The 27,587-nt window shown below is 41.6% G+C and overlaps 1 protein-coding gene across 4 annotated transcripts in view; it reads left to right on the top strand.

Annotated features, from left to right (window-relative positions):
• ZZEF1 (zinc finger ZZ-type and EF-hand domain containing 1) overlaps positions 1-27,587 on the top strand; it is a 100,167-nt gene that overhangs the window by 7,041 nt on the left and 65,539 nt on the right. For all 4 annotated transcript variants that reach the window (XM_081161125.1, XM_081161124.1, XM_081161122.1 and 1 more), the window contains exons 2-10: positions 6,801-6,945; positions 10,341-10,535; positions 12,715-12,886; positions 14,050-14,249; positions 16,369-16,579; positions 17,403-17,519; positions 18,891-19,069; positions 20,582-20,680; positions 24,881-24,972. In XM_081161125.1, coding sequence (XP_081017251.1) covers positions 6,801-6,945; positions 10,341-10,535; positions 12,715-12,886; positions 14,050-14,249; positions 16,369-16,579; positions 17,403-17,519; positions 18,891-19,069; positions 20,582-20,680; positions 24,881-24,972 — 1,410 coding nt within the window. The remainder of the gene's footprint in view (positions 1-6,800; positions 6,946-10,340; positions 10,536-12,714; positions 12,887-14,049; positions 14,250-16,368; positions 16,580-17,402; positions 17,520-18,890; positions 19,070-20,581; positions 20,681-24,880; positions 24,973-27,587) is intronic.

The raw sequence follows: 27,587 nt of genomic DNA, 5'->3' as shown, positions 1-27,587 counted from the left end.
GTATTGGCTTCTTTTGGAGAAATTCATGATCCAAGAGAGCTATGGAGGAAAGGTCATGTTTCTGTTTTGCCTTTTCCTGATTTCCAAAATGCTGCTTCATCATGTACTGTCTTGCTTTAGAAACTTCAGTGTAAAATGTTAATTTAACATTCATTTAGTTAACTAAATGAATGGACCTGGTTTAGGCAACCAGGTTTATTCACTGCTTCCCATATATGTGGGAATTTTGTCCTTTCCTCTTTTTCTCTTCCCTTCAGCCCTGTGCTCCATCATAAGCCCTTTGCACTTTCAAGAACCACAGAAAGGCCTTGGCCGGGTAGCTCAGTTGGTTACGGCATTGGCCTGATACACCAAGGTTGCGAGTTCAATCCGCCCGGTCAGGGCACATACAAGAATCAACCAATGAATGCATAAATAAATGGAACAACAAAAATCGATGTCTGTCTGTCTCCCTTTCTCAAATCAATAAAAAAATAACTAAAACAGCTAAAATTATTTAAAAAAAAAAAAAAAAGGACCCCAGAGAAGCATTTAATAGTAGCATGGCGTTTGGGAAAGGCTTCACCAACCAAGGCTTGAGAGGCAAAGGAAGAAAGGCACATTCTAGTTGAAAGGTGCAGCATGTGCAAATATATTGAGGTGAGAGAGAACATGGCAAATTGGGGGAATGAAACTCATTTGGCACCTGGTCTAGAGTCTGAGTTGGCTGGAACCTTAGTAACCATTGCATGCCACCTGTCCCTCTCCCTGCCCCTATAAAGGGATTCCCTTCTGTAACATCCTGGACACCTGTAGTTAGCCTGTTAATGGTATTAGCAAGTTTGCAGCTTTATGTCTAACTATTCCACTGTTCTTCTTTAGACCGAGCATGATAATTGGGCCCTGAAGTCAGCCTGCTTATGGGCAAATCCTGGTTACAAGGCATGTGACCTTGATTGACTTACATGACCGAACTCTGTTCCAGTTGCCTCACCTGTAACACAAGCATAATAATATCTACCTTACCTAGTTGATGTGAGGATTATGAATTACTTCATGTGAAGCACCTACAGCAGTGCCTGACACATGCTTAATGCTCAGTAAATGTTGCTGTTAGTAGTGTTATTTTTCTCTACTGTTGTTTTACACTAGGATTGTTTACTTCATCTTCTATGTGAGAGCCCTCTCACTACTTCACTTAGACATGGATGTGAGACAGTCTCACAAATGAGTGACCAGAGACCTTAAATGGATACTGATGCTCTCAGTCAACAAGTGGCAGAACAAGTGGGGACCAGATCCAGGTCTTTGGACTCCTGATGGAGCGTGTATCTCCCAAGTTGAACTAGTGTGCAGTCTTTATATGTAAGCCTGGTGCATTGCATTCTGCTGGTCTGAGCACACAATTCTGATCTGTGGTGATTTTGGCACATTCTCATGTATGTATCGTAGTCTTGATCCCAGTAGTAGTAATGAGGTTCAGCAGTAATGGCCTGAGCCCTGTCTCATGCTGCCCTCAGACCAAGGCAAATGGATGGAAATCTGTAGTCAGCCAACCCACTTTTCTGTCACTTCTCTGCGAGGTGGATCAATAATGGGCTTCTGTCTAGATTGTAATAACAGTTCTTTGCAGTTTACTAGGCATAGTCTTTTTAAAACGTTTGGATCCTCACAAAAAGCTGTAAAGAATGGTTGGACAGAAAGAGGGGTTGAGACAGAGAGGCCAAGAGTTGTGTCCCTGGTCTCAGAGTAAGCAGTAAATCCTACACCATACTCTAATCCAGATTTCCTCTTAGTATCACTGTGTTTATATCTTTTCTGAGTTCTCAGTTTTAGGTTTTATTCATTTTATTCCCACTGTAGAATATGAGGCTGTAGTTGTCTTTTACCTTCCTGTCCTTGTCCATACCTGTCCTTCTCCTGTCCTCCCAGTAGACTTGTTTCAGTTTTTTTAGATCATTCTTGATATTTACATTATGATTATGTAAATTTTATTCTTAACAGGCCCATGCAGCATTCCTTCATTCTGGTAGCCACATCCTTTAGTCGCTTTCTGAATAAGGGAGTGTTAAGTAGTTCATTTTTTTTAGAACTTTGCATGTGTAGGAATGTCTTTATTCTACTCTTTCACAGTTGTTGGTATTGGGCTGAGTATGACATCTGGGTTAGGAGAGACCCCCAGAATATTGAAGGCACTGCTCCCATTGCCTTCTGGCTTCCAGTGTAACTGCTGAGTCAGTCTCATTCTGACTCTTGCCTTTTACATGGAAACTTTGTCTTCTCCCTGAAAGCAGGAGCTTCTCTTTCCTCTGTGTTATGAAATTTCATTATGATGTGCTTTTATCCTCTTCAGTCTCAGAACTCATGTGCCTCAGTGTGGGAAAATTATCTTGAAATGTAGCAATTGTGATTCTCTCCCCTCCATTTTCTGTATACCCTTTTTCTGGAACTCATTATTTGGATGTTGGACCTCCTGGATCGGTCTCCTGGTTTTTCTCTTTTTCCCAGTTTTCATCATTTTGTCTTTTTGCTGTATTTTAGGGCACTTTAGTCAACTTTATTTTCCAGCCTAATAAGAATTATCTTCCAAAATCTATTAATATTTTCATTTTGCCTTGATATTTTAATTTTCAAGAGCTTATAAAAATTTTCTGAATAGCCTATTTTTAATAATAGTTTTCTATTCTTTCATGATTGCAATATTCTTTTTTGTTAGTGGTGGTGGTGGTGGCTACACAACTCTGAATATACTAAAACCCACTGTGTTATACCTCAGTAAAGCTGGTATTAAGAGTATCTTTTAAAATTTTTCTCTGAAGATATTGATAACCCTTTTCAAGTTTTCTTCTCCTTGAATAGTCCATTTTTTCCTCCAAGTTGCTTTTCTGTTTCATACTAAGCCTTTCCTCAAATGTCTAGTGGTCCACCCATAGTAAAAAATGGGCGCCTAGCAGCACCTTGCACCCCTCTCCAGTGTGGACAGAGCCTGTCTGCTCTGCTGCAGGATCGCCCCTCCACCATCCAAGGAGTTCGTGGCAGCATACACACATGCAGGACACCTACTTTGGTCTTACCCCTGGTTTCTGATGGAGAAAAGGATGGTGCAAGTGCCCCCAGGGGCCTGACTCAAGTTGATAGGCTGGATGAGGGGTGGGTAATCTGCTGTTTACAAGCTTGTTCCATGAGTAAAGCTCCTGAAGATTTCCAGAGTTTATTTGAGCCAAACTGACAACATATGCCTGGGAGCAAGATCTCAAGTGAACCCCCCAAAATAGTAATTTTAAAGTGCAGAAACCTGGCAGACACTATCTTAACCAAGTCATTAACAGTAACTTCGACAGTAATGGAACAAATCAACTCCTGATACTATGTTCTGAGAAGATCACAGCGTCACTTCTGTGATATCCCTGCTAGGAATGCATAATCTGAATCTAATCATGAGGAAACGTCACACAGCCCAAGTTGAGAAATGTTCTACAAAACAACTGGCTTGTAATTCTTCAAGTATGTCAAGGTCATGAGAGACAAAGTATGGAAAATCTCCTTGACAACTGAAAAAAAAGAAAAAAGGGGACTAAAAAGGTGCATGCTCTTACTTCTGGCTTGTGACCCTCCCTGTGAGATGAATTGACTGGGCTCTTTCACTGGGAGCTCCCCAGTGCCGATGTCTGTAGGTCTGCTCTCTTGGGCTTCTCAGGTACTCCAGGGAAGACACTTCCAAGTCTCTTGCCTGGGGGGTATGAGACTGGCCGCCAGTATTCTGGGAGCCTTAAGGAAAGGTTGAGTCTTAAATATTTTACGTGTAAACATGAATTCCCGCATTTTCAATGTAGTCACATTTTCAGCTGTGCCTGGTATTCCCTAGTCCAGAGATGCTCTGTATTACTCTCTCCAGAGAACCAAGCTTCTGCCAAGATTGGGAAGAAGATTTGGGAATCTGGGAATCTGTTGTTGTTTTCCTTTAGTGGAAAATTATAAACATAAAGTACAAACGAGTAACCCTGGCCTGCATGTTCAGTAGTTAGGGCATCAGCCTGCATACCAGTGGGTCACCAGTTTGATTCTCAGTCAAGGGCACCTACCTGGGCTACAGATCCTATCCCTGCCCCTGGTTGGGGCATGTGCAGGAGGCAACCAATCAATGTGTCTGTCTCATGCATCTGTTTCTCCCCCCCCCCCTTTTTCCCCTCCCTTCCACTCTCTGAAATCAATGGGGAAAAATATCCTCGCTCCTTGGGTGACGATTAAAAAAAAAGAATAAACTCCCACATACCTATTAACCAGTTTTAACAGTTACCAATAAAAAGGCCAATTTTATTTCATCTAAACACCACCTACTTTCTCCTCCAAATTATTTCGAAGCAAATCTTTTTCATTCACAAATAGTTCATTTCATTCATATTTCATTATATATCTTTAAAAAATAAGAACTTTTAAAAATAATACAATCCCAACGATCACCCATTTCCCCCCCAAAAGAAAACCCTATCAATTCCTTCAGCTTAACATTTGTCCATTTAGTACTAACTGCTTTTTAAAATAGACTTGACACCAATACCGCCACTTCCAGCAGTGCCTGTTGCTGCCAAACCCTAAGCTTTTAGAGTCCTGCAGTGTAAAGCAGCTTCTCAGCGTTGCCCAGTTCAGCTTAGGATTCCACTTTCTGGGGTCGGCTGGCTCAGGACTACTTATCCATCTGCTTCCCAGCTTCCAAAGCTCCTTTGCTGTTGCATCATCCTCTGTTCTTTGTCTTGTTCTTTATGATGTTGTCTTAGTGGGATTTCAGCAGGGAGTAGAGGTAAATGCATTTGTTCAATATGCCTGCTTTGAGTGCTCCTGGTGGCTGGTGGTCCAGCTGTTGCTCTGAAGCTGTAGGGATGGAGCGGACATTCCTTCCCAGAGCCTCCTAATCCATCTTATACCCCGCCGACAGCACACGGCTTCATCTTTATGATGAGCTTCTCCCTCTGACCTCTATCTAGCTGCCTTGATTTTAACTGCTTCTCCCATGACAGCTCACCAGATAGTTGAAGAGAAGGATTCTGTTACTCCCTTCATGCCTTCTCCACACTAGAAATTTCACAGTCCTTCAGCTGTTCCCCCCAGGGTAGTTTCTAGTCTCTCCATCATGGTCTCTTTCCTCTGACCTCTTGTATTTCACTTCCTTTTGGTGCGTAGCTTCCAAACTAAACCCAGCCTCTTTGATTGGGTCTAATCAGAGAAGAGTAAGATATCTTCTCTCCTTTAGGACATTATACCTTGGTTAGTATGGCTTTCGAGACTATGAACTTTTTGGATAATCTTGTCACCTTGAGTAGAGGCAGAAAGAATGCTGAGATCCTCGCACACGCTACTTCCAATTGCTGTCCCCCACCCTGCCTTATGTCTTTGGTTTTTGGACCCCAGTACGAGGGGTTGTCTATGGTCCTATTGCACATTGCATTGTCCAGAGATCTGTGATGGAAATAGGGGTATTTGTGTCCGTCATGATGCCTCAGTGGGACATTTTCATACTTCACGAAGGAGGAGAGGGAGCGGGGTTTAAAGGAGAGAGGGTGACCTGGAAGAGGGCAGACGACTCCTCACGTGCTTCTTTGTGAGGGATGTCCGTGAGCGAGTGTATCAGCAGGAGAGAAACTATGATGAGGGAGGACTTGAGATCTGGGGACGGGGGCAGTTGCTAAATGAGGAAAGTCTTACAGGGTATAAGAGGGAAGGGGTCAGGAGCAAAGGAGGGGTAACAGTGCAGGTTAAACAGGAGCAGGGAAACACTTGCACTGCTAGTGTGCTTTCACTATTGGGCTCTGTTCACCTGTTACTTAATCTAGGCAGCAGCCTGTGAGTATGGTAATATTTGTTCCATCTTTCAGGTCAAGAAGCTGAGGTTTATGGAGGTAAATATGTATAAAGTCACATAGCCAGTTAGTGATAGAGCAGGATTCAAACCAAATCCCATGCTGTACTCAGTTCCCAAATGACCCTAACATGGGTAGGGAGCAAGTTAGATTATGGTTAAAGGTCAGTGAAAACAAGGCTGTGAGGTAGATAAATCAAGTTAGCTCTCATGTCAGAAGAGTGTTTAAAAGGAAAAGCCCAGCTTAGCTAAGGTGTTACTCTGAGCCAGGGGTTGGGAACGACCAGCCCATGAAATCATTTGGTCTGGCCCTGCCAAGGTAACCATAGGTGGGACTCAAAAATTCAATAAATCTGGGAGCCTTTTCCATAGCTAATTTTTAAATTGATAATTTTGTATGGCCCACAAATGATGTTACAAATATCCAAATGGCCCTTGGCAGAAAAAAGGTTCCACACCGCTGCTCTAAGCCAATTCTTTCTAATTCTAGCTTTGTATTTGGCACTTTGTAACCAGTTGAAAATTTTTGCATTGGTTGCTTTCTTCTGAAATTATTTGGGAGTACTCTCTTGAAAGAGAGATGAGATGATAAGATTGTATATACATGTAGTAATACTTATAAAAATCTGCAGAGCACAGTGAATTACTATCCTGAATTTATTTGTTCTTTGAATGATATGTGTGGAATCGTCCCACAACAACAACAAAAATTATTGGTCTTAAGAATTTTAGGTCCTGGCTGGGTAGCTCAGTTGTCCTGATGCACCAAGGTTGCGGGTTCGATCTCCAGTCTGGGCACATCCAAGAAGCAACCAATGAATGGATAAATAAGTGGGACAACAAATAGATGTTTCTCTCTCTCTGTCTCTCTCAAATCAATAAATAAAAATAAAAAAGAATTGTAAAAGAATTTTTTTACAAAATTTGGAACATACCTGATTTTCTTGCATCTCTTTTTTTTTTGTAGGCCTTTGCCCAGTTTGATGCTGAAGGAGATGGTACAGTTGATGCTGAGAGCATGTTGGAGGCCCTCAAGAATTCCAGTGGAGCTAATCTTCAGGGAGAACTGAGTCACATCATCAGACAACTGCAGGCCTGTTCTCTTGTTCCCGGTAAGGCCCTCATCTGAGTGCTGAATGCAGAGGGCACTCTCTTCAAGACAAAATAAACTTTGCTGTATTATGGATTGTAATTAGGCAAGCTTGTGGGCACTATGAAATAAAGGTGCTCTTAAGGTACATGATCTGAACAACTGTTCAGTGTAATCATCTCTTTTGTCCCCCAATACAGTGATGGTTGAGCAGCTCTACCATTTTTATGAACTTTTGTCATGAGACACTCTCTCTTAGTGGATCTCTTTGTTTCACTCTCTTGAAGCCTTTCTTGGCCCCTATTGTATGTTCTCCTAGCATCCTGCATTTCTTTTTTGCAACATATTTGCATTGTAATTAGCTAAGTAATTACTTATTTGTTAAATGCCTGTGTTTACTCTTATAGTGTGAGCTCCATGAAGACAGGGACCTTTTATTTCTGCTGTGTCCTCATATTTAGCACATATTTTGGCACATGGTAGGCACCCAGTGTTTTTTTTTAGAAAGCTTTCACTCTGAACTTTAAGAATAAAAATAGTTTGAAATTAAGCAATACTTTTTCTACACTGTACATGGTAAAACTTTGCCTGTGTTTTTGGATGGTTTCTTTTGGGGGCTCAGAAGACAGAATCATCATAATAAAATTACCTTTTTTTTTTTTCCAGTGAGAGAACAAATTTGAAAGGGGAGAAAAAAAAGCTTTGCATACCATCCTTTTAGTCTCTGGTTATCTTATCTAAGAACTTTTCCTGCTTTGTGCCCTTGGTGTCATACTATTTACTGTAGAGCCAAGCTAGGGCAGCAACGGAGGCAGATTTGATAGATACTTAATTGTAAATCTGGTTGCCCTTGACCTCTCTGACTTACTGCTAATGATGTATTAAGCTAGGGAAGGGTTCTTTCTGTATTCCACTGAAGAATGCATATTTTCATTCTTCTTCAAATTGTCTTTAATTATATAATTTTTATAGAGAGCCTGTACATGTTAACTTTTTCCTACTCTTGTGGCAGTTAAAATCATGCTTTGAGTTATGTTTAGCTACCTTATATCTTGGCATTTACATATTACTCCCACTTTTGCATTTCTAGCTTGTGACAGCATCAGGAACTGTATTTGAACACTTCAAAGAGATGTTTCAGGAGGAGAGGAAAGAGAGGGGAGCTAGGGAATCCACCAACAGATAATACTTAGTGCATGGTTGCTCTGGGTAACTAGGGGGAGAAGGAGAGATTAGTTTAGAAAAATTTGGGCTCCAGATCCCAAGGTTCTTACATAGCAGGGTCATGACTTAGGACTCTCTACTCACAGTGTTCTATCAACGCCCAACTTAGCCTACCCCGGTGTGGCTCAGTGGTTGAGCATTGACCTAGGATCTAGGAGATCAAGGTTCAATTCCTGGTCAGGGCACATGCCCAGGTTGCAGCCTTGATCCCCAGTCGGGGTGTGCAGGAGGCAGCCAATCAATGACAACCCTCTCATCATTGTTGTTTCTATCTCTCTCTCCCCCCCTCCCTTCCTCTCTCTGAAATCAATAAAGATATATATATATTTTAAAAACCCACTAAAAAACACCTAACTTAAAAGAATTGTTTTATCACAATCTTAGGACAAACCTTAGTAAGCTGAGCTCACCTGTCTGGTGGGATTTCAGTTTCCTAGTCCCTCTTTCTATCCCGGACTGAAACTTGTTCCTTTTGTATCTCTTATTGGTGCTTAGAGGTTTTTTTAAATTTTTTAATGTGTTTTTATTGCTTTTTAGGGAGAGAGGAAGGGACAGGGAGAGAGAGAAATAAACATCCATGAGAGAGAAACATTGACCCACTGCCTCCTGCACGCCCCCTACTAGGGATCGAGCCCACAACCCAGGCATGTGCCCTGACCGAAAATCCAACAGGGCCTCTTTGTGCTCAGGATAAGGCTCAACCAACTAAGTAACAGCACCTTTACTGAATCCACTGCTTGTTTCAACATATGAAAAAATATTTCTCATTACAAGAATTAGTCTGTTTTTTTCACATGGGTTCTGAGCAAATCAGTACAGCATCAGCAGGGTCATAATATGAGGGTTGGGCATTACTGTGGGAATCTGCAAAGACAAGAAAAAGTATAAAAGGAGGGGAAGGGATGGCATGGACTTCTGAGGCTTGGGAGGTCAAACTAGAGTCTTCAGGGTTTGTGTAGGGGGCATAATCAAAATGGGCTGCTTCAAGTGCAAAATTTCTCCTCAGCCGCATGTTTTATCTTAAAAATTAATGCAAAGTTCCATATGCTCTAATGTGTGTGTTTTACACTTTAAAACAATTTCTCCTACAGACTTCTGGAGTTTTGCTCTGGGTGCCGCTTATATGGATGTGTTCAGTTTGTGAAAGTTATCAAGTGATGCAATTATATGTATACGTATGTTATGATTCACTAGAAAGTAAAAAAAGGAGAAAAAAATCTATAAGTGTACCTGAGCTCCAGGCAAAGCTGCCATGTTTACCCTCTCTTCACCTGACCCCTACACCCCCTGGATTCCGGGCATCTCAGTTCAAGGCACAGTATTGTAGGTTATGGGGAACCATAAAAAGATTTTAAACGGGTGGGCATGGTCTGTTTTGTGCTTTTGAAGATTACTCAGGTTAATGTCAGACAAAGGACAGCGAGGGGAGCCACTTAGAAAAAAGTGAGCATGTGTATGAATGGGAGATGTTGAGGTCAGAGCTTGGACAGTGGCCAGAGAGAACGACAGAGGGCCCAGAGTCCAGAGGAGTCACACTGGAAAGAGAAAACTGGAATGGTGGAAGGAGTACTTGGAGGCAATGCAAAGGGGTGTTCCCAGCCCTACCCCTTGTTTGTTTTCTTGGTGTCTCCCGAACCTCATTTTACTCAGTTGCACAAGGGTACCAGTACCTGGTGCCTTCCCCACCCCTCCCCAACCTTACTGTGAGGACCAAATGAGATATGTGTGAAGGTGCCTGATAGACTATAAAATGCCATCAGAATTTTTGGTCAGGGTAGTGGTTGTATTATTATTATTGTCTTATTTAGCTTAGTATAAAAGCTGTTATGCTTTTGCTGTCTAATGCAATAAATTATTCCTAGTCCATATTATACATGCAAAACTTTAAAAACTTCTAGTTAGTATTTAAGTGCTTTTAAGTTTTTGAAGTTGGGATTGAAGCAAATAATCATCATTCTAAGTCTTCTAAAATTCTATTAAACTCAAATGAAATTAATTTTTAAATTGAGATTATCTCTGGTTCATTTCTTTAAAACTTGTTTAAATTTTTAAATGATTAGAGCTGAAAATATCAATGAAGAGTCTTAATGGCTGCTTTTAATTCAACCAATTCAGCTAGGCCACCAGGCAGGGCATGTGAAAACTGTTGTGGTGGGTTCCTGAAAACACCAAAAATGGATTTTGTCTGCTTAGGTTTCATAGACATTTTTTCGGAGTCCAAGGAGGGCCTGGGTGTTCACTCGTCAATGATACTGCGCTTCCTGCATCGCAATCGGCTCGCTAGTATGGCCATCCCCTACCCCATGTTGGACCACTGCAATAACATGTGCACCATGAGGGCTTCTGTTCTGAAGGAGTCTCTGGACGAACTGGTACAAAAAGAAAAGGGTACGTATGTGTGAGGGGGTGTCCTGAAAATACTCTATCATAATTTCTTTCAAAAGTAGTATTTAATAACAGGATGAACTGCCCCTTTTCCTAGCCTTTATTTCTTAAAATGTAATAGTGACAGATTGTCACATAAGAATGTGATCTGCTCACACTTTCTTCCTTCTTCCTCCCCTCTCTCCCTCTTCTCTCTCCTCTCCCTTTCCTTCTCCCCTCCCCTCCCCTCCCCTCCCCTCCCTCCCTCCCTCCCTCCCTCCCTCCCTCCCTCCCTCCCTCCCTCCCTCCCTCCCTCCCTCCCTCCCTCCCTTCCTTCCTTCCTTCCTTCCTTCCTTCCTTCCTTCCTTCCTTCCTTTTTAACACACTGGTTTCTCATCGTCCAGGTGTCTGCTCAGATGGGACTTAAGGGAGGCCTTGCCTCACTAATGCCCCCACCCCCCATTCCTCATATTCTGGTCACTACTACTTTTGCAGGTCTAATGGTCTAAATGGCACTTATTATCTGAAGCTGAGGCATTATTATTTACTTGCATTTTGTCTGTCTTGTTCACTTCGTTACCCTTAGCACCTGGAACTGTGCCTGCCACATAATCGGTACTCTAGGAGTAGAAGTGGAATAAATGAGGGAAGCCACTACAGACTCAGTGATGGCAACAAAAGTTGATAATGTGAATGGACGGGTCTGGGAATGTAGTACCAGATATAGTCAGTATTACAGATCAGATGGCAAGATGAATTAGTCAACATGTGGGGTTAGGACAACTGGTTAGCCATTGGAGAAAAAATAAAACTAGATTCTTAACCCATTTTATTCACTAAAATAAGTTTTAGATGGATCAAAAAATTCAACTAAAAAGAAAACTTTAAGAGTATTAAAGGAAATAGTTTCACTTTATAAAAACCCTGACATGGAAAACCCTTTCTAAGCAATACAGGAAACTCAGAAACTACAAAAGAAAAGATTAATAAATTAGACTACATGCAAATTTAAAGTTCTGTATAGCAAAAAATATCATAAGCAGAGTGAAAAGTCAAGTGACATTCTAGGGAACAAAAATATGTTTTGTAACATATTATGACAGATTCAGTTTTTTACTAACACTGACCTTGGGCAATTACTTAACTCTCCGTGCCTTGGTTTCCTCATCTTCAAAATGAATTAATACATAAAACATGTATGGAAAAGTGCCCAGCTCACAGTAAACACACAGTAAATATTACCCATTATGTGTGTATATATACATTATATAATGTATGTGAAATATATAAGTTGATAAGAAAACGTGTGACTCAGTAGAAAATATATAAGGGTAGGACCAGCTCATACTCAGAAAAACAAATGGCTTAAAAAATTTCACTCATAATTAAAGACATGTAAATTAAACTATAAAACACCATTTTCTTTTCTTGACATGGTTTTGCAAATATACCAGTGATTTAAGTATTGTACTGTAATGAGCTCATGGAGCAGTCCTTGGCCAGTTTCTGCTTTGTATGGGTTCTTTGGAAGGAGATTTTAAGGAACTTTTTTTTTCCTAGGGCCAAGTGCCAAGCATATTTCTATTAGATTTTTTTTCAGAGTTCAGCTTTTTATTGAACATGTCACAAAAGAGGTTAAGTAAAAAAGACCAGAGCCTGCATCATCATAAGAGTCCTTAGAGTCTTCTTTCTTTGCCTCCCCTTTCTTCCCCTCAGTGGGGGCAGCAGGGGTGGAGGGGGCAGCAGGGGTGGAGGGGGCAGGGCCTCCTGCTGGCGCAGCACCAGCTGCTGGGGCAGGTCCACCAGCCCCTACACTGCAGATGAGGCTCCCGATGTTGATGTTGGCGAGAGCCTTTGCAAACAAGCCTGGTCAGAAAGGTTCAACATCTACAGGGGCTGCTTTAATGAGGACATTAATCTTATCCTCTGTCACTGTCACCTCGTCATGATGCAGGATGAGGGCAGAGTAGATGCAGACGAGCTCTGTGAAGGAGGCCATGGTGTGGACAAGTGCTGGGGGGGCGCTGCCTGGCAGGGTGCTAGTGTCTGGGTGAAGTGAGGGCCTCACCCCAGTGCGGCCTTAGCTTCCTCGGAAGGACCAAGCACCTTAGCAGCAGCTGGGGAAAGGGCTGGATATTTTAAATGACTCCCCCTGCACCCCCTTTTCCCCCCTTCATATGATAAAATATGGCTTTCCTTGCAGAAAGCCCTGGAGATCTAACTGGAAGCCCAGAGGTGGATAAACTCAAGTCAATAGCAAAGTGCTATGCTTATATAGAAACATCCTCCAACCCTGCAGACATTGACAAGATGACAAACGGAGAAACGTCATCCTACTGGCAATCAGATGGCAGTGCCCGCTCACACTGGATTCGGTGGGTGATATGATACCAATTTTTGAGTGATAGTCCAAGAAAGTACCTGTTTTCTTTCTCTTATCCCATCAATGCATTAAAAAATTATTATTTTTTAAATTTTAGAATATTTTGTACTTAACTGCCTTGTGTTTTTCTTATTGTGACTATCTGTGAAAGTGCTTTAAGAATCAAGTAAAAGGAATCAGGTAATATCCTGTAACTTGGTTCATATGGCCATAAACATAGATAATTTCTGTACTTGGTATTTTAAGGGAGAGAATAGCATTTGACTAATATTTTATGATACTGATTTCAGATCTTTTTCAGTAGTTTCTCAGGAAAATTAGTCTCATGGGGAAGTACTTCTCTTATATCAGATATGATTTCATGTTTTAAGATTTTTTTTGTACATTTAGGAAAAATATCAACTGAGTTGGCTAGTTTAGAAGAGGAAGAGAGTGGTCAGGAATCCTGGAGTGGAATTGATGACAGTAAACTCTGATATTTCTAGAAGTTCTGAAGCTGCTATCTAAATTTTCATCTATCCCTTCAGAGAATGGGCTAACTTAAGTTGGTAGAAATAAAAATAATTGTCATATTTTCTCATAGCAAGGGTGGGGAACCTTTTTTCTGCCAAGGGCCATTTGGATATTTATAACATCATTCACAGACCATACAAAATTATCACCTTAAAAATTAGCTATGATAAAAGCTCCTAGATTTATTGAAATTTGAGTCCTGCCTGCGGTTGCCTTGGCAGGGCCAGACCAAATGATTTATGCTCTCCGGCCGGATGTTCCCCACCCCAGTCATAGAGCGTACATATGACCTTTAGCCATCTAATTTATAGATGAGGAAATATGCTTAGTTCTTTGGATGCAGTTTAGAATTTATTTCTTGCCAGGTAAAAGGATTTTGTCAGAATGTTTATATTGTACTTTCCTGCTTGTACTAATAGCTTAAAAGGAAATACAAGATTAATCTTGAACAGAAAGGAATTTTAGAGACTTGGGAAAGTCATAAGGACTTTGAAACTAATAGCCAGCATTTCAAGTAAGTTGGTTTTAGAAAAATCAATCTCTGGAAATATCAAATATAAGATCTTGGCGATGAGACTTGTGGAACCTGTCAGCTCTTGACTAATGTAAACATTTGTAGTTTCTGTTCTCCTTTTGTTCCAGTTTAAAAATGAAGCCAGATGTTGTGCTTAGGCACCTGTCCATTGCAGTGGCTGCCACTGACCAGAGCTACATGCCACAGCAGGTGACTGTAGCTGTGGGGAGGAATGCCAGCGATCTTCAGGAAGTCCGTGATGTGCACATTCCAAGCAATGTCACTGGCTACGTGACACTGCTGGAAAATGCTAACATCAGTCAGCTCTGTGAGTTAACCAAGAAGCATCTTGCCCTTCTAACTAAGGGGATTGGGAAGGGGGAAGGAAATAATCTTTTTTAGCAGGAAGACCTCTGATGTGGCGAAGCTATTAGTTTTTCTTTGGAAATTTGATTTGCTTCTCATGATGCACATGAAATTATTTCATCGGTTCAGTGTTTTTAAGATTTATAAAAAAGTAGTAAAGCCTTTTTTTTTTTTTAAATATGTGTTTATTGATTTCAGAGAGAGGAAGGGAGAGGGGGAGAGAGAGTTGAAACATCAATGATGAGAGAGTCATCATTGATCAGCTGCCTCCTGCATGCCCTGCACTGGGGATCGAGCCCGCAACCCGGGCATGTGCCCTGACCGGGAATCAAACTGCGATCTCCTGTATCCTAGGTCGACGCTTAACTGCTGAGCCACACCTGGCCGGGCACTAAAGCCTTTTTAAAAATTTTTATTTATTTTTAGAGAGAGAGAGGAAGGGGGACAGAGAGAGAAAGAGAGAGAGACATTGATTGGTTGCCTCCCATACTCAACTCCACTGGGAATTGAACCCACAACCTAGGTATGTGCCCTAACCAAGAATCAAACCCACAATCTTTCTGTGTACAAGAACGACACTCCAACCAACCAAGCCACCTGGCCAGGGCAGTAAAGCCTTTTTTTATTAAAAATATTTTATTCTTGTTCTCTTACTGAAAAATTAGAAAAACATAGATAAACAAAAATTAGTCAAAATCCCACTACCCAGGGATATTGTCACTGTGAATTCATTGGTGTGGATCCTTCCAGACCTTTTTTTGTATTTGTGTATTTATGTGTGCATACGTGTGTGTATGCTTACATTCATGCGCATGTACACTTTTTAAAAATAAAATATAGGGGTGTGTATATATATTTATATCTATCTCTACATGTCTTTTAACAAAAATAGTTGCATTCTGTACATGCTCTTTTGTAATTTTTAACATGTTGTCATATATATTCATGCGCGCCTTTATTTAGCATTGTAAAAATATGCCTTAATTTTAATCATCACTTTTATTCTTGGACATTTAGTTTGTTTCCATTTTTGTACTCTCATAACCTTGCTTCACACATAGCATTTTGGAAATAATCACAATTCTGTGATTTCTTTCCAGGCTTATTTCTTTCAGGGAACCAGAATGCTTCATGTTTTGTCTCATTTCTTCTAAAGCTTTCCTGGGCCAAAAGAAGTGCCCTTGCTTTGCCCAAAGGAACTGAGGCCTAGGGAGGTAGCGTCTTTGTGTCTCCCCCCTAGGCAAAGAAGTAGTTAAGCTTGTGGAGTAGAAGCTTCTTGTCTTATACTGTGGTAGTCTTTCCTCTAAGTTGTGTCCTTTTTAACTCTCACCTTCTGCTCTCCAACCCAAATAAGAAATTATGACAGCTCTTAAAAGTGGGTCATGCCTATGTCATCTATTTGGACTTGATTATTAAAAAGAAATTCTTGCAACTGCTATGACCTAGCTACTGTTTTATAACTAAATCCAAATTTCAGAATGCTAGGAAAGTTCTATAAATTTTCTTACCGTGTATTTAATTAGGATTTAAAAAATGCTCTTTGTGTTGATTTTTAAGACTCATAAATTCCTATGAAGCTTTGTGATGTAAAGATTTAAGCCACCCTTAATTTTTTTTTGAATCCTAACCTGAGGATATGTTTTTATTGATTTTTAGAGAGAGAGGAAGGGAGAGAGAAAGAGGGAGAAACATCGATGTGAAAGAGAAATATGTATCGGTTGCCTCCCATATGCACCCAACTGGGATTGAACCTAGGTATGTTCCCTGACTGGGAATTGAACCTGCAACCTTTTTGGTGTATGGGATGATGCTCCAACCAACTGAGGCACCCAGCCAGGGAAGGCCACCCTTAATTTTATATGTTATTATTATGATTTCTTAGATTGATCAATTCTTTTTTGACAAGTTTATTATATACGAGCTCCATTGCACACCTTATTTATTTCTGGCACCAAGCTATATCTTCAGAATTTTCTTATTAAGATATGAATTACTATTTTGATGTGTTTTTGGTTGGGAGCCTAGCTTTGCAGAACTGAAGAAGTTAATCCAATACTGAATTTGTTGTTTGTGCTTGACAGATGTCCAGATTAACATAAAGCGTTGTCTCAGCGATGGATGTGACACTAGAATTCATGGTCTGCGGGCTGTTGGCTTTCAGAGAGTTAAGAAGTCTGGGGTCTCAGTCTCAGATGCTTCTGCAATATGGTATTGGTCTTTGCTGACATCTCTGGTGACTGCTTCCATGGAGACAAATCCCGCCTTTGTCCAGACGGTGCTGCGCAATACTCAGTAAGTTACTCTCTCTGCTTTCCAATTACGTCAAGGTGTATTCATTCTTTTCTAACCCTTTAGGGGCTGTCACTGAGCAACCTTTGATTACTGATCATGGAGACTTAGTCAGCAGCTCAGCCTCAGATGCCGTGTTGTTTCCTGTTTTTTATCTTCAGCTCCAGTCTTGTGAGGCAGTCACACATGCTGTTCCTGTTACTTATCCATTGGGGAACAGTTGCTCACATTTATATAGCACTTTATGTTGCATAAAGCACTTTCTGATGCTGGATATTACTTACTGACTTATATTGTGAAATGTACTTGTAAAAATTATCCCCATTTTACACATAAGGATATTGTGACCTTCCCTGAATACATGACCGGGCAGTGATTGATCAGTTTGAATCTAGGTCTTTGGACTCCAGGGTTTAAAGAGGGCTCTTTTCAAGAGTGAAATCTTTTCAAGGCTACTAAACTAATTTATTTTTAAATGTAGAGCACTTTTGAAAATTTTCTTTTAAGAAACTATTAGGGCAAAAAGACCCCAGTAGTAACATACAAGACAAAACAACCAGCTTCAGTAGCAATGAAGTATTGATATTATATGTATAGAAAGAAACATTATTAAACAACTCAGCACCATAGCTGCTGGAGGAAAAGGGGTGGTTTATGTTGTGTACCATGTTCTGTTTGTTTATAAGGGACTAATCGAGGCAAGCTTCTAATGATTTATTTTTTGTCTAATATGTTATTAATATGTTATTAATTATGTTATTAGATAACATATCTCATATGTTATTTTTGCCTGGGTCTGCCCTGATTTTACATTTGACCCTTCCAGGAAGGCGCTGCAGCACATGCCTCCACTGTCCCTTTCACCGGGCTCCACAGATGGCTCAACTTTCCTGTCTCCCAACGTTCTGGAAGAAGTGGACAGCTTCCTCGTAAGGATAACTAGGTAAGTCAAGGTTGATGAGGTGGGGTTTGTGGGGGGTGGAGGGTATATATGCTTGTTAAGTCTTTTTTAAAATGTTTAAGATCAGCACTAAAAATGTTTCATGTTTGGTTACTGAGGAGAAAGTGAAATAATAGTTCACCCATATAAACTCCATTATCTAGCAGTATAACCTGATCTTAGGAATTAGGGGTAAGGAGGAAGTAGTCCTCTGATTCAGCTAGAACAGGTGTCCCAAAGTCCAAAGTATAAAACTTCTCAGTTCACGTATATCCCCAGCCCATGGCCCTACTCAGAACCTGCTTACTCTACACAGAGATCTGACAAGCCTGATTATCTATAAAACTGGGAAAGGGGACCTTGATAGTGGGGGGGGTCTCTTAGTGTAGGGACAATTAGCTCTGCCTCAGTGACCCCTGAGGATGTTACTATATTACAGTAAAAAACAGACCCTGGGCCAACTATATAGTTTTAAGTTTCATTGTAATGTGTTTTGAAAAGGCAGAGAAGTGTGATGTGGAGTAGATCTAAATATGTTTTTAGTGCTTGAAAGGAATAAACCCTTAACTCTCTGACCACGCCAAATCATTACCCAAGCCTTCTTAATAGCAGAGGCTTTTGAAGCTGCTTATTTCTGATTGATTGATTTTAGAAAGAAAGGGAGGGAGATATGAGAGACGGGCATTGATCGGCCTGTGTGCACCCCAACTGGGACTGAACCTGCAACCTGGGCATGTGCCCTGACCAGGAATCAAACTGGCAACCTTTTGGTTTTTGGCTTTTGGTGCATGGGACGATGCTCAATCAACTGCGCCACACCAGCCAGGACTACTGCTTATTTATTTTTGGTTTATTTATTTTTGGTTTGTAAAGTTTGACTTGTTAAAATTGATAGTATTATTTAATACTTATAGATTAAGATTACAGAAGTGAGGATTTAATTATCTGATTCTCTGAGTTGATTTAGTTTTTCTTTAATTTATCTTAAGGATTTTGAAAAAGTATTTCTGGCCCTGCTGGCATGGCTCAGTGGTTGAGCATAGTCCTAGGATCCAGGAGATCGTGATTCAATTCCTGGTCAGGGCACATGCCTGGGTTTTGGTCTCAACCCCCAGTATGGGGCGTGTAGGAGGCAGCCGATCAGTGACTCTCATCATTGATGTTTCTATCTCTCTCTCTCCCTCTCCCTTCCTCTCTCTGAAATCAATAAAGACATATTTAAAAAAAGAAAAGAAAAGAAAAAGTATTTCTGGTAAACATATTGAAAGCACATGGCAGGTTTATTTTACTTGGGGTGATCAATTTCATGGGGTTTGAACTACCTGAATTTTCTCATGTTGTTAAGAAGTGAAGTGTTTTGCTCTTTGTTTATAGCTGCTGTTCTACCCCAGAGGTGGAGCTGACTCTTCTGGCTTTTGCACTAGCAAGAGGAAGTGTTGCTAAAGTGCTAAGCTCTCTGTGTACTGTCACAGACCACCTGGACACACACTATGATGCTTCATCCCTCATCTCATCCATGGCATCGGTCAGGCAGAACCTACTCCTTAAATATGGTAAGTGACCTAGCCATGATGGACGAGTCATAAAACAGCATTGTCCATGTGGGACTTTCTGGCATCTTCTTATCTTTTTGGGTAGTTTGTAGACTGGGTTGTTGTAGTTATCCCATAATTCCTGGATGAACATGCCCTCTCTCACTGGGGTTGGGAGGGAAAAGGAGGATGTTGGTTTATTTATGGCAGCATCAGCAGAAGAGGACCTGAGTGTCCACTAGGCCATACTTCCAGGATTTACTGGCCTAATCATTTAGGCTTGGTGGCCATTTGGTCACAGCCGTCTTTGGTGAAATACAAGAGTATCTCATTGTATAGGCCAAGAGGATTGGGAAGTTGGAGTACCTCTCATCTGGTGGGGGAGGGAACTAGCCCTGACACAGTGCAAACGATCCTTGTCTTAGAATGCATCCCTATGATAGCTGGTTGAAGAACGTACATGGACATACGTATATGCCTGCCACCACTTTCCCCTCCTGGGCCATCTATCTTAGCACTTTTCTCTTTGCCCAGGATGGGGCTTCCTAATCCTTCTCGACACGGGAGCCCATACAGCTCCTCCCAAGTGACTGTAGTTGGCATGTGAGAAACAACTTACTTGCCATTCATCCTCTAGTGCTAAAGTTTCTGTCCGTGACGTTTAGTATTGGATCCCATCCTCTTCAGTAATAGAGGCATTTCTATGATATATCTGCCATGATATTTGTACCTTTGCCTTAATATCAGTTAATTTACTTTTTGTTCAGTTTTTAAAGTCAGACAATTGATGTCTTATATAAATTCAGTTTTCCTCTTAAATTTGGAAAGGTCATTTTTTGGAGGGGTAGGGGGCCCATAGCAGTATGGCTGGATGGGAGGGCTGCATAGTGTCTGGAAAATACTCCAGAAAAGTTTCTGATTCAGATAAGCAGTCATTTGGGCAGGAAGCACTGGATAGGGAGGATTGCTCAGGGGGCAATGTTCCTTATTGGTAATGTTCTAGTTCTGGGTTGGGTTAGAGGTTCATGGGTACTCATTATATTATTAAAACAAAGGAAAAAGAAAAGTTTTCAGATCATTATAGCAAATGTTGATTTTTGTAATTCTTAAAATTTTCGAAAACTTGGGTAGAGGTATTTTAAAGAAACAAGACCCAAACCCCTAAGACGTTATTTATATATTTAAATGCAACTACAGTAAAAATTGATTATTGGCTCCAAAACAGTATCTTGGGAATGTTTCCACCGCCAAATATGTTGACTCTATGGTATTTATCTTACAATGTACTTTGTTTCTGATTAGTGGTTATTCTGGAGAGCTCTTTTTAAAATCTCTTAAGGAGATAAACTGTACTTTGTGTTCCAGGAAAACACAAAAGATGGTGTCAACTTTTGTCTAATATTACTTCTCTGTTTTAGCTTTTAAGTGGGTAAATTTTTAGTCAGCAATCTGGAACTCCATTTCCCCTGAGTGCACACTAGCTTTCATTTTCTTCATAGTGCTAGCTTAATGCGCTCTCTTTTCTTTGATCAGGTAAGCCTCTCCAGTTGACTCTGCAGGCCTGTGATGTCAAAGGAAAAGAAGAGAAGTCGGGACCCGAGAACCTCCTTGTTGAACCTTGGACGAGGGATGGTGAGTGGTGGATCTGTCTGTTTCTAGTGAATGAAAAGGGCCACAGTGTGCTCCCTAGACAGCTGTGTGAAATCACATGCTGGTCTGAAATTTTAGGATATGCAGCCATCACTTCAGGTTATCCTTTAGTTGGCAGTGGTCCCTAAACCATTTGTGTGGCTTCTTTCTTACAGTGTTGTAATCTGCTAGGTGTCAATCATCTGTAACCAAAGTACTGAGAGCCTTCGGTTTTGAAAAGCAAGGACTCTTCCTCTTGGAATATACAAAGTTACCTTTTTAAAGTTCAGATTGTCTTTCTATTATGTTATCTGAAAGTTTAAGAAACTCATTGGATCAGTAGCACTATAGAGCTGAAAACATAATTTAAGAAGAAGGGTATTTTTCAATATGGCCAATCTGGCATTTGATATGTGTGGAAGCAAGCCCCACTCCTTCCCTGGTGTCAGCATGGTAACCACTGATGCACTCTTCAACGTTGCACTAGGCTCTTTTCCCCATCCAGAGTGTTTCTGAGTCTCTGCCTCATCCATCTTGTTGGCCAGCCGGTTAGTCTCCTGCATATGTCCCCTTTATATTCACTTTTCTGTTTTGACTATTGCCAATTCAGTAAAGAAAGTGGAATGTTCCAGCAATTATCAAACATTGAAAGGAACTGGCCTCACTGCTTTGAATTTGGTTTTCCCTTGTCTTTCCTTACAGCAACACAGACCTCCTGCATTCTCAGTGGTTCCCTCTTCTCTGTCCTGTTTCCTGTATTCATTCTTAGTACCAGTGAGGCAGAGACCTCTGGGAAAACGTGCTTTTCCCCGTTGCACCTCCTCTACTTGGTAGTCTTCTTAAGCAACAGACTCTTGCAGTAGACAGTCTTCCTGAAGTCCTTCCTGAGCAGCTCAGCTTCTGCAAAGACATTTTCTTCACTGCGTACATTTCCTGCCATACTGAAGGCAGGCTGCTGAGTCACCTGCATCCAGAGTAGGGTTGGGAGGAGGCCGGGGCAGCTCTTTTCTCTTTCCTCCTCCCCCATCCGGTAAAGGCAAGACCACTCTGCCAGAGACTTTCTGTATATTTTGTCTCTTGAACATGAAACCAGTATATGGATTTTTTTTAATCTCAGAGAGAGGAAGGGAGAGAGAGAGAGAGAAACATTGATATGAGAGAGAAACTGATCGGTTGCCTCCTGCACACAGCCTAAACTTGGGTATGTGCCCTGAGTGAGAATCGAACCCGCCACCTCCTGTTGTACGGGATGATGCTCCAATCAACTGAGCCACACCAGCCAGGGCAATATGGATTTTTTTATACTGTCATCATCATCCACTAAAAATCCTCTTCTTTTATCTTTTTTTACTTTTATAACCATTTCAAATCACGTCTCCATCTGTTCTTTTTTTTAAGAATTTTATTAGAGCAGTTTTAGGTTTACAACAAAATTGGAGGAAGGTATAAAGATTTCCCATATGCCATCTGCCCCCACACATGCATCGTCTCCCCAGTTACCCACATCACTCACCAGAATGGTACTTTTTTTTAAAACCAAGGATGACCATCTATTGACACATCATAATGACCCAAAGTCCATGGGGTTCACTCCAGATGTACATTCTGTGGGTTTGAACAAATCTATAATAACATATATCCATCATTATAATATCATACAAAGTGTTCTCATTGTCTTAAAAATCAGTGTATTTTTAACACTATTCTAAGTCTGAAAGGATCACAGTTTTTCTGTAGCTATTAGAACCATTTGACAGCTCTGTGCCTGGCCTGATTTGAATACTTTGTTATTCTCCCTGTGTCTTACCCTCCTACCTCTCCTCCTTGAGATGGATGGATTTTGTGAACTAGTAGTAGTTTGTGGATTTGTTATTTTTGTTGTATGTATGGGATGTGAATGGATATTGGGAGGAGATTCAGTTTCTCCTGGCCACTCTCTCCACAGCCATCACTGTCTGTGTCTTGTAATTCAGGGTAGGTTTTGGTCTCTCTTGCTTCGCTATAAAAACTGAGCCTGAGGTCATAGGTGGGACAGAATAAAGTTCTCACAACCAGAACCGTTGGGTTTTGAGGAGTGATTTTTTCCTTCCCCTTAGAGGGGGAAAAGCTCTTTTCACTGGTACACTGCAGTTCCCCAACTGCAGGAAGTAACAGGTCTAGGCAAGTGTCACTTGCTGCACAGAGTGCCAGGGAACCCGAACGTTGATACTCGGAGGGCTGACTTTCTTGTGAGCCAGGGCCACTGGTCTGGTATTCTAAAGGAGTGCAGGGTGCTACCAATATAGCTGAAGGGGTAAATTGATTACATTCTAAATCTGTGATTGGTTATTCCCCCCCCCCCCCCGGCATTTTAAGAGAATAAATTGGGCACGGGCGCATGGTGTCAAAACAAATGTAGCTTTAAAGTATCACAATTGGCCCCGCTGGCATTGCTCAGCTGTTGAGCATCAATCTGTGATCCAGGAGATCATTGTTCGATTCCCGGTCAGGACACATGCCCAGCTTGATCCCAGTCGGGGGTGTGCAGAAGGCAGCTAGCTGATCAATGACTCTCTCATCATTGATGTTTCTATCTCTCTCTCCCTCTCCTTTCCTCTCTCTGAAGTCAATAAAAATATATTTTAAAATATATATCACAATTAGACAAGTGAGCTGTTTTTTTACCAAGAAAGGGAGGCACAAAGGTTTTACTTATTTACTTTTTAAGCTTTATTTATTTATATATTTATGTATGTATTTATTTATTTTGGCCTTAAAAGTGCTTAAATATGTATTTGGTGGCAATATTATTTAAAAAGAGTCTGATTCTTTTGACTTAAAGAATTGCTTCGGCTACCTTGAGACTAATTAAAAGTGCTGACTAATCAGTTAATTTCTAGGCAGTATTTCAGCCTTCACAATAGATTTCATAAGATAGAGGCATCCAGACCCCTGGGAAAGTGATAGTTCAATAATTGATGTCGTTTTTAGTATTATTGTTTAATGGCATTTGTGTGATTTTCTGGCTATATGGTTTCTTAAAATTGGCTGTAGAATTACTATTTGATACAACTAGATCATATAATAGCTTCCCTGTGAATTAGTAAAGGTTCCTTTGGATTTAATTTTCTTGGTGTTGGTGACCGATTTTGCATACTGTCTTATGGAGATTCAACTTCACAAATTTTTGTTTTATTAAACTCAATGTAATGAAATAAGAAGCATGAAACAGGTTTTATTCTTTTCATCTTGGCAAGGCAGAATGGTTGAGAGCAATTCATGGTCCCAGGAAGAATGGTTGGATAGTGCTGACTTAAGCAGATATGTTTACAGAGGTTTGAAAGAGAAAGGCAGCCTTGGGTCTAGCAGCAGACAATTTTGTGAATTATTAAAGGGTAATTAACAACAAAAAGTAAACTGTGATCTCATACAAATATAAAATGAACACATCAAACATTTCATTTGTGTCATTAATTAGTGAGCTATCCAGTAAGATGTTAAAACAGTTCAAAGGAGAATTCATAGTAGACCAATAGGAATGCTGACAGGAATCTACCAATACATACAAAATTGGCCAGTATGCTAAAGGAAGAATCAGCTGCATTTCCATAGAACACAAGTTTTATTTTTGGGGACAGGAATCATTTGTGTTGCTGTCATTAGTCTACAATTTAGAGTTGTAAAATAGCCTGGAGACAGTGAAAGATGGAGATAGCACAAATGCTACACAGAACACCTAGAAATCTTTTTTTTCCATTTTAAAGTCTTTTACAACCTTTCCTAACAGAGTATTCTAGAAGCTCTCTAATCCCTCTTCAGCCTCTGAGCCTGTTTGCCTTTGTCTCCCCAGTCAAACATCAGTCATGGTTTTAAGAATGGCTCAGAGAGATGATTGATTATCCAGTCTTTCATCTCTTTGAATTGAAGTCACAATTTTTATAAACTTTTTTATTTCTGTACAAACTCAGGGGAGGGCTGCTGATACGGTTGAACCAATTGTACCCTGAAGAAGTTGTGCCTGGCCAGTGGTCTGATAACTAGGAGTTTCTCAGTGGGGTTGAATCTATCCTGAGGGAAATCTTTTCCTAGTTTCCATGAAATTCCAAGATGAACTACTTACTCCCTGCATCAAAGGATATAGTTTTTGTTGTTGTTGTTTTTTATCTTAGTTAGAGTTATGACAAATGAGTCAGCTATCCTAACTTTAGTTTTTTGTTTTTGCAGGTTTTCTCACAGAGACTGGAAAAACCAGAGCAAGTACTATTTTTTCTACAGCAACTGAATCTGCCTTCCAAGTTACACAGATCAGAATTATGGTAACTCTCATGCTACTTTCTTTAAGCAATGTTACTACTGTTTTTAAAAATAGGATTACAGTTCAGAGGTCTGTGTCACTGGCTTTTTTTTTTTTTTTCTTTAAATATGTCTTTATTGATTTCAGAGAGAGGAAGGGAGAAGGAGTGAGAGAAATAGAAACATCAATGATGAGAGAGTCATTGATCTGCTGCCTCCTGCATGCCCCCAATAGGGGATCAAGCCTGCAACCTGGACATGTTCCGTGACCAGGAATCGAACCATGATCTCCTGGATCCCAGATCAGTGCTCAACTGCTGAGCCACACCTGGCCAGGCCATGTCACTGGTTTTTCATTGAACATTTAATGACTTTTGTGAGTCAGATCTGTAGCAGAGAGCAGGGACATAGAGGTGAATAGATTGTTAAGTCTGTGAATGATATGAATATAAGGATCGAGAAAGGTAAGGAGTCATTTCTTAGGATGCAGCTTTCTAACTTTTCCAGGACTTAATGTATTTGATTTCTCTTGTTCTTTCATTTGGAGCATATTTCTTTGTCTCCCCATTTTGGCTGCCTCTCTATATTTGTTTCTGTGTACTAGGTAGATCTGTTATATCTCCCAGTCTTAGTAGGGTGGCCTTATGTAGTAGGTGTCCTGTGAGGCTCAGTGGTGCAGTCTCCTTGATCACCTGAGCTAGGTGCTCTAGGAATGTCCCTTGTGTGGATTTTGTGAGCCCTCCTGTTGTAGTTGAGTCTTGATTGCTGTTGGTCCATCTGTGGGTGGGGTTGACCCTCAGGCTGGTTGACTATGCGGATTGACCCCAACCACAGTGTATGAACTGCTGTGTGGGGGCTGACACGATGAAGTGGAATTTGTCCCAGCAAGGTCTGGTGTCTGCTGAGATCTCCTTTTGGGTGTGCCACTTGTGGAACTAATCAAGTCATGCTCTGATGTGGTCTGAAGCCTCCCACTGGGTTTATTGGTTCTGGGGCCTCTTGGGAGGGACTCCTATACAGGTCAATGTCAGGTACTATCTATGACCGACCCTGAGCTACTGATTAGGAGCTACTAAAGGATCTATGGTTGGTGGCTGCCTCTACTGGGCCTGGGGAGGGGGGCCTAGCTACTAGCTACATACTGAGGCCAGCTTCCACCAGTCCTGAGCCTGGGGCAGGTCAGCAAAGCCCAAAGCACCCTGAGATCTGGTTTCCACCTGCCAGCTGCCTGTCTAGGCTCAGCCACTGGAAGAACCTCTGGTGGTATGCAAGTTCTGTGAGGCAGGTTCAAGTCCCCAGGTAGAGGCAAGTGTTGACTGGGTTGATACAGATTCAAACTTGGCACCAGCACTGTGTATGGGGCCATTCAGCAAAAGTCTCAGAGTACCCCCAAGGCAACCACTATCTGCTGGGAGCTATGGACCTTTGCAGTGAGGCAGGGTCTCTGGGAGGCATCAGGGTGGGGCCAGTAGAGTTCATCAAGCTAAAAGAGATTAAGATTTGGCCATGTGGAGGGAGGGCTCTTCATAGGAACAGTGTGGTGCTGGGTTAGGGTTGTGGGGGAAAATGGCCTTCACCCTAGAACCCCCTGAAAGACTGTGGCAGGCCCAGGCTGCCTGCAGCTAGCTAATTCCTCAGCAGGGCAAGATCTTGGCAGGGTGGGGGCCATAGGGAGTTAGGAGGTTGGGGCTAGTGGATCTCCCACGGGGGGGGGGTGGCGCAGTGTTCATGCTGGGGGGAGGGGAGGAATGGCTTTTGCCCCAGGGCCACATGATTCAGTCTCTCCCTGTGCATCTCCGACATCCTGAGTCTTCCCGGACCTCCTTGATAGCCTTCCAAGCAAGAGTTCAGTGGGCCCAGGCTGCCCACAGCTGGCTGATTCCTTGGCAGGGTGTGAGCTGGTCAGGGCAGGACCACAGGGAATTGGGAGGGTGGGGCCAGTGGATCTCCCCAGACCAACACCCTATGGAGGGGAGAGCTCGACCAGGAAAGATGGCATCTGTGAGTGGGCCAGGAAAGATGGCATCTGTGGGTGGTGTGGAAGGACTAAGCACGGGCACAGTGGCGGCTCTCCCTCTGGCCCTCTCCCCAAGGGCTACGCAACCCAATCTCTCCCTGAATGACTCCAATTTGCTCTGAGCTGTTGTCCCTTCACTGGAGCCCAGGGTGAGTGGCCGAGATTTTGTGTGTTGGCCCTTAAGAGGGCTCCTGGGTTTCTAGCAGACTCCTGTCTCTCCCTGATGGATGAAATTCCTGCTAATTTTCATAGCTAGATGTTATGGAGCTCCTCTTCTTGGCTCTGGTGCTCTGGGCTGGGGACCCCAGTATGGGGTGGAGACCCCTTCTCAGGGGAGATCTTTGCAGCTGAGATATCCCTCTGGATTCTCAGTCGCCACGTGTGTGTCCAGGACGTTCCTTTTTGAGTCTCTGCCCTTCCTACCAGTCACAATGTAGCTTCTTCTGTATGTCCTTAGTTATAAAGGTTCTGTGCAGTTAGTCTTTAGTTGGTTACTCAGGTCCACTGTTCTATAAGTTTAGTTGCGATTCCAATTTGTTTCTGGGAGGAGATAACTTTTACCTACTTTGCCACCATCTTGGGTCTCCCAGGACTGAATGTATTTGAAAGATCATTTCGTTG

The sequence above is a fragment of the Miniopterus schreibersii genome (assembly GCF_964146895.1).
Source record: "Miniopterus schreibersii genome assembly, chromosome: 16".
NCBI lineage: Eukaryota > Metazoa > Chordata > Mammalia > Chiroptera > Miniopteridae > Miniopterus > Miniopterus schreibersii.
This window is presented reverse-complemented; position numbering and strand designations above follow the sequence as displayed.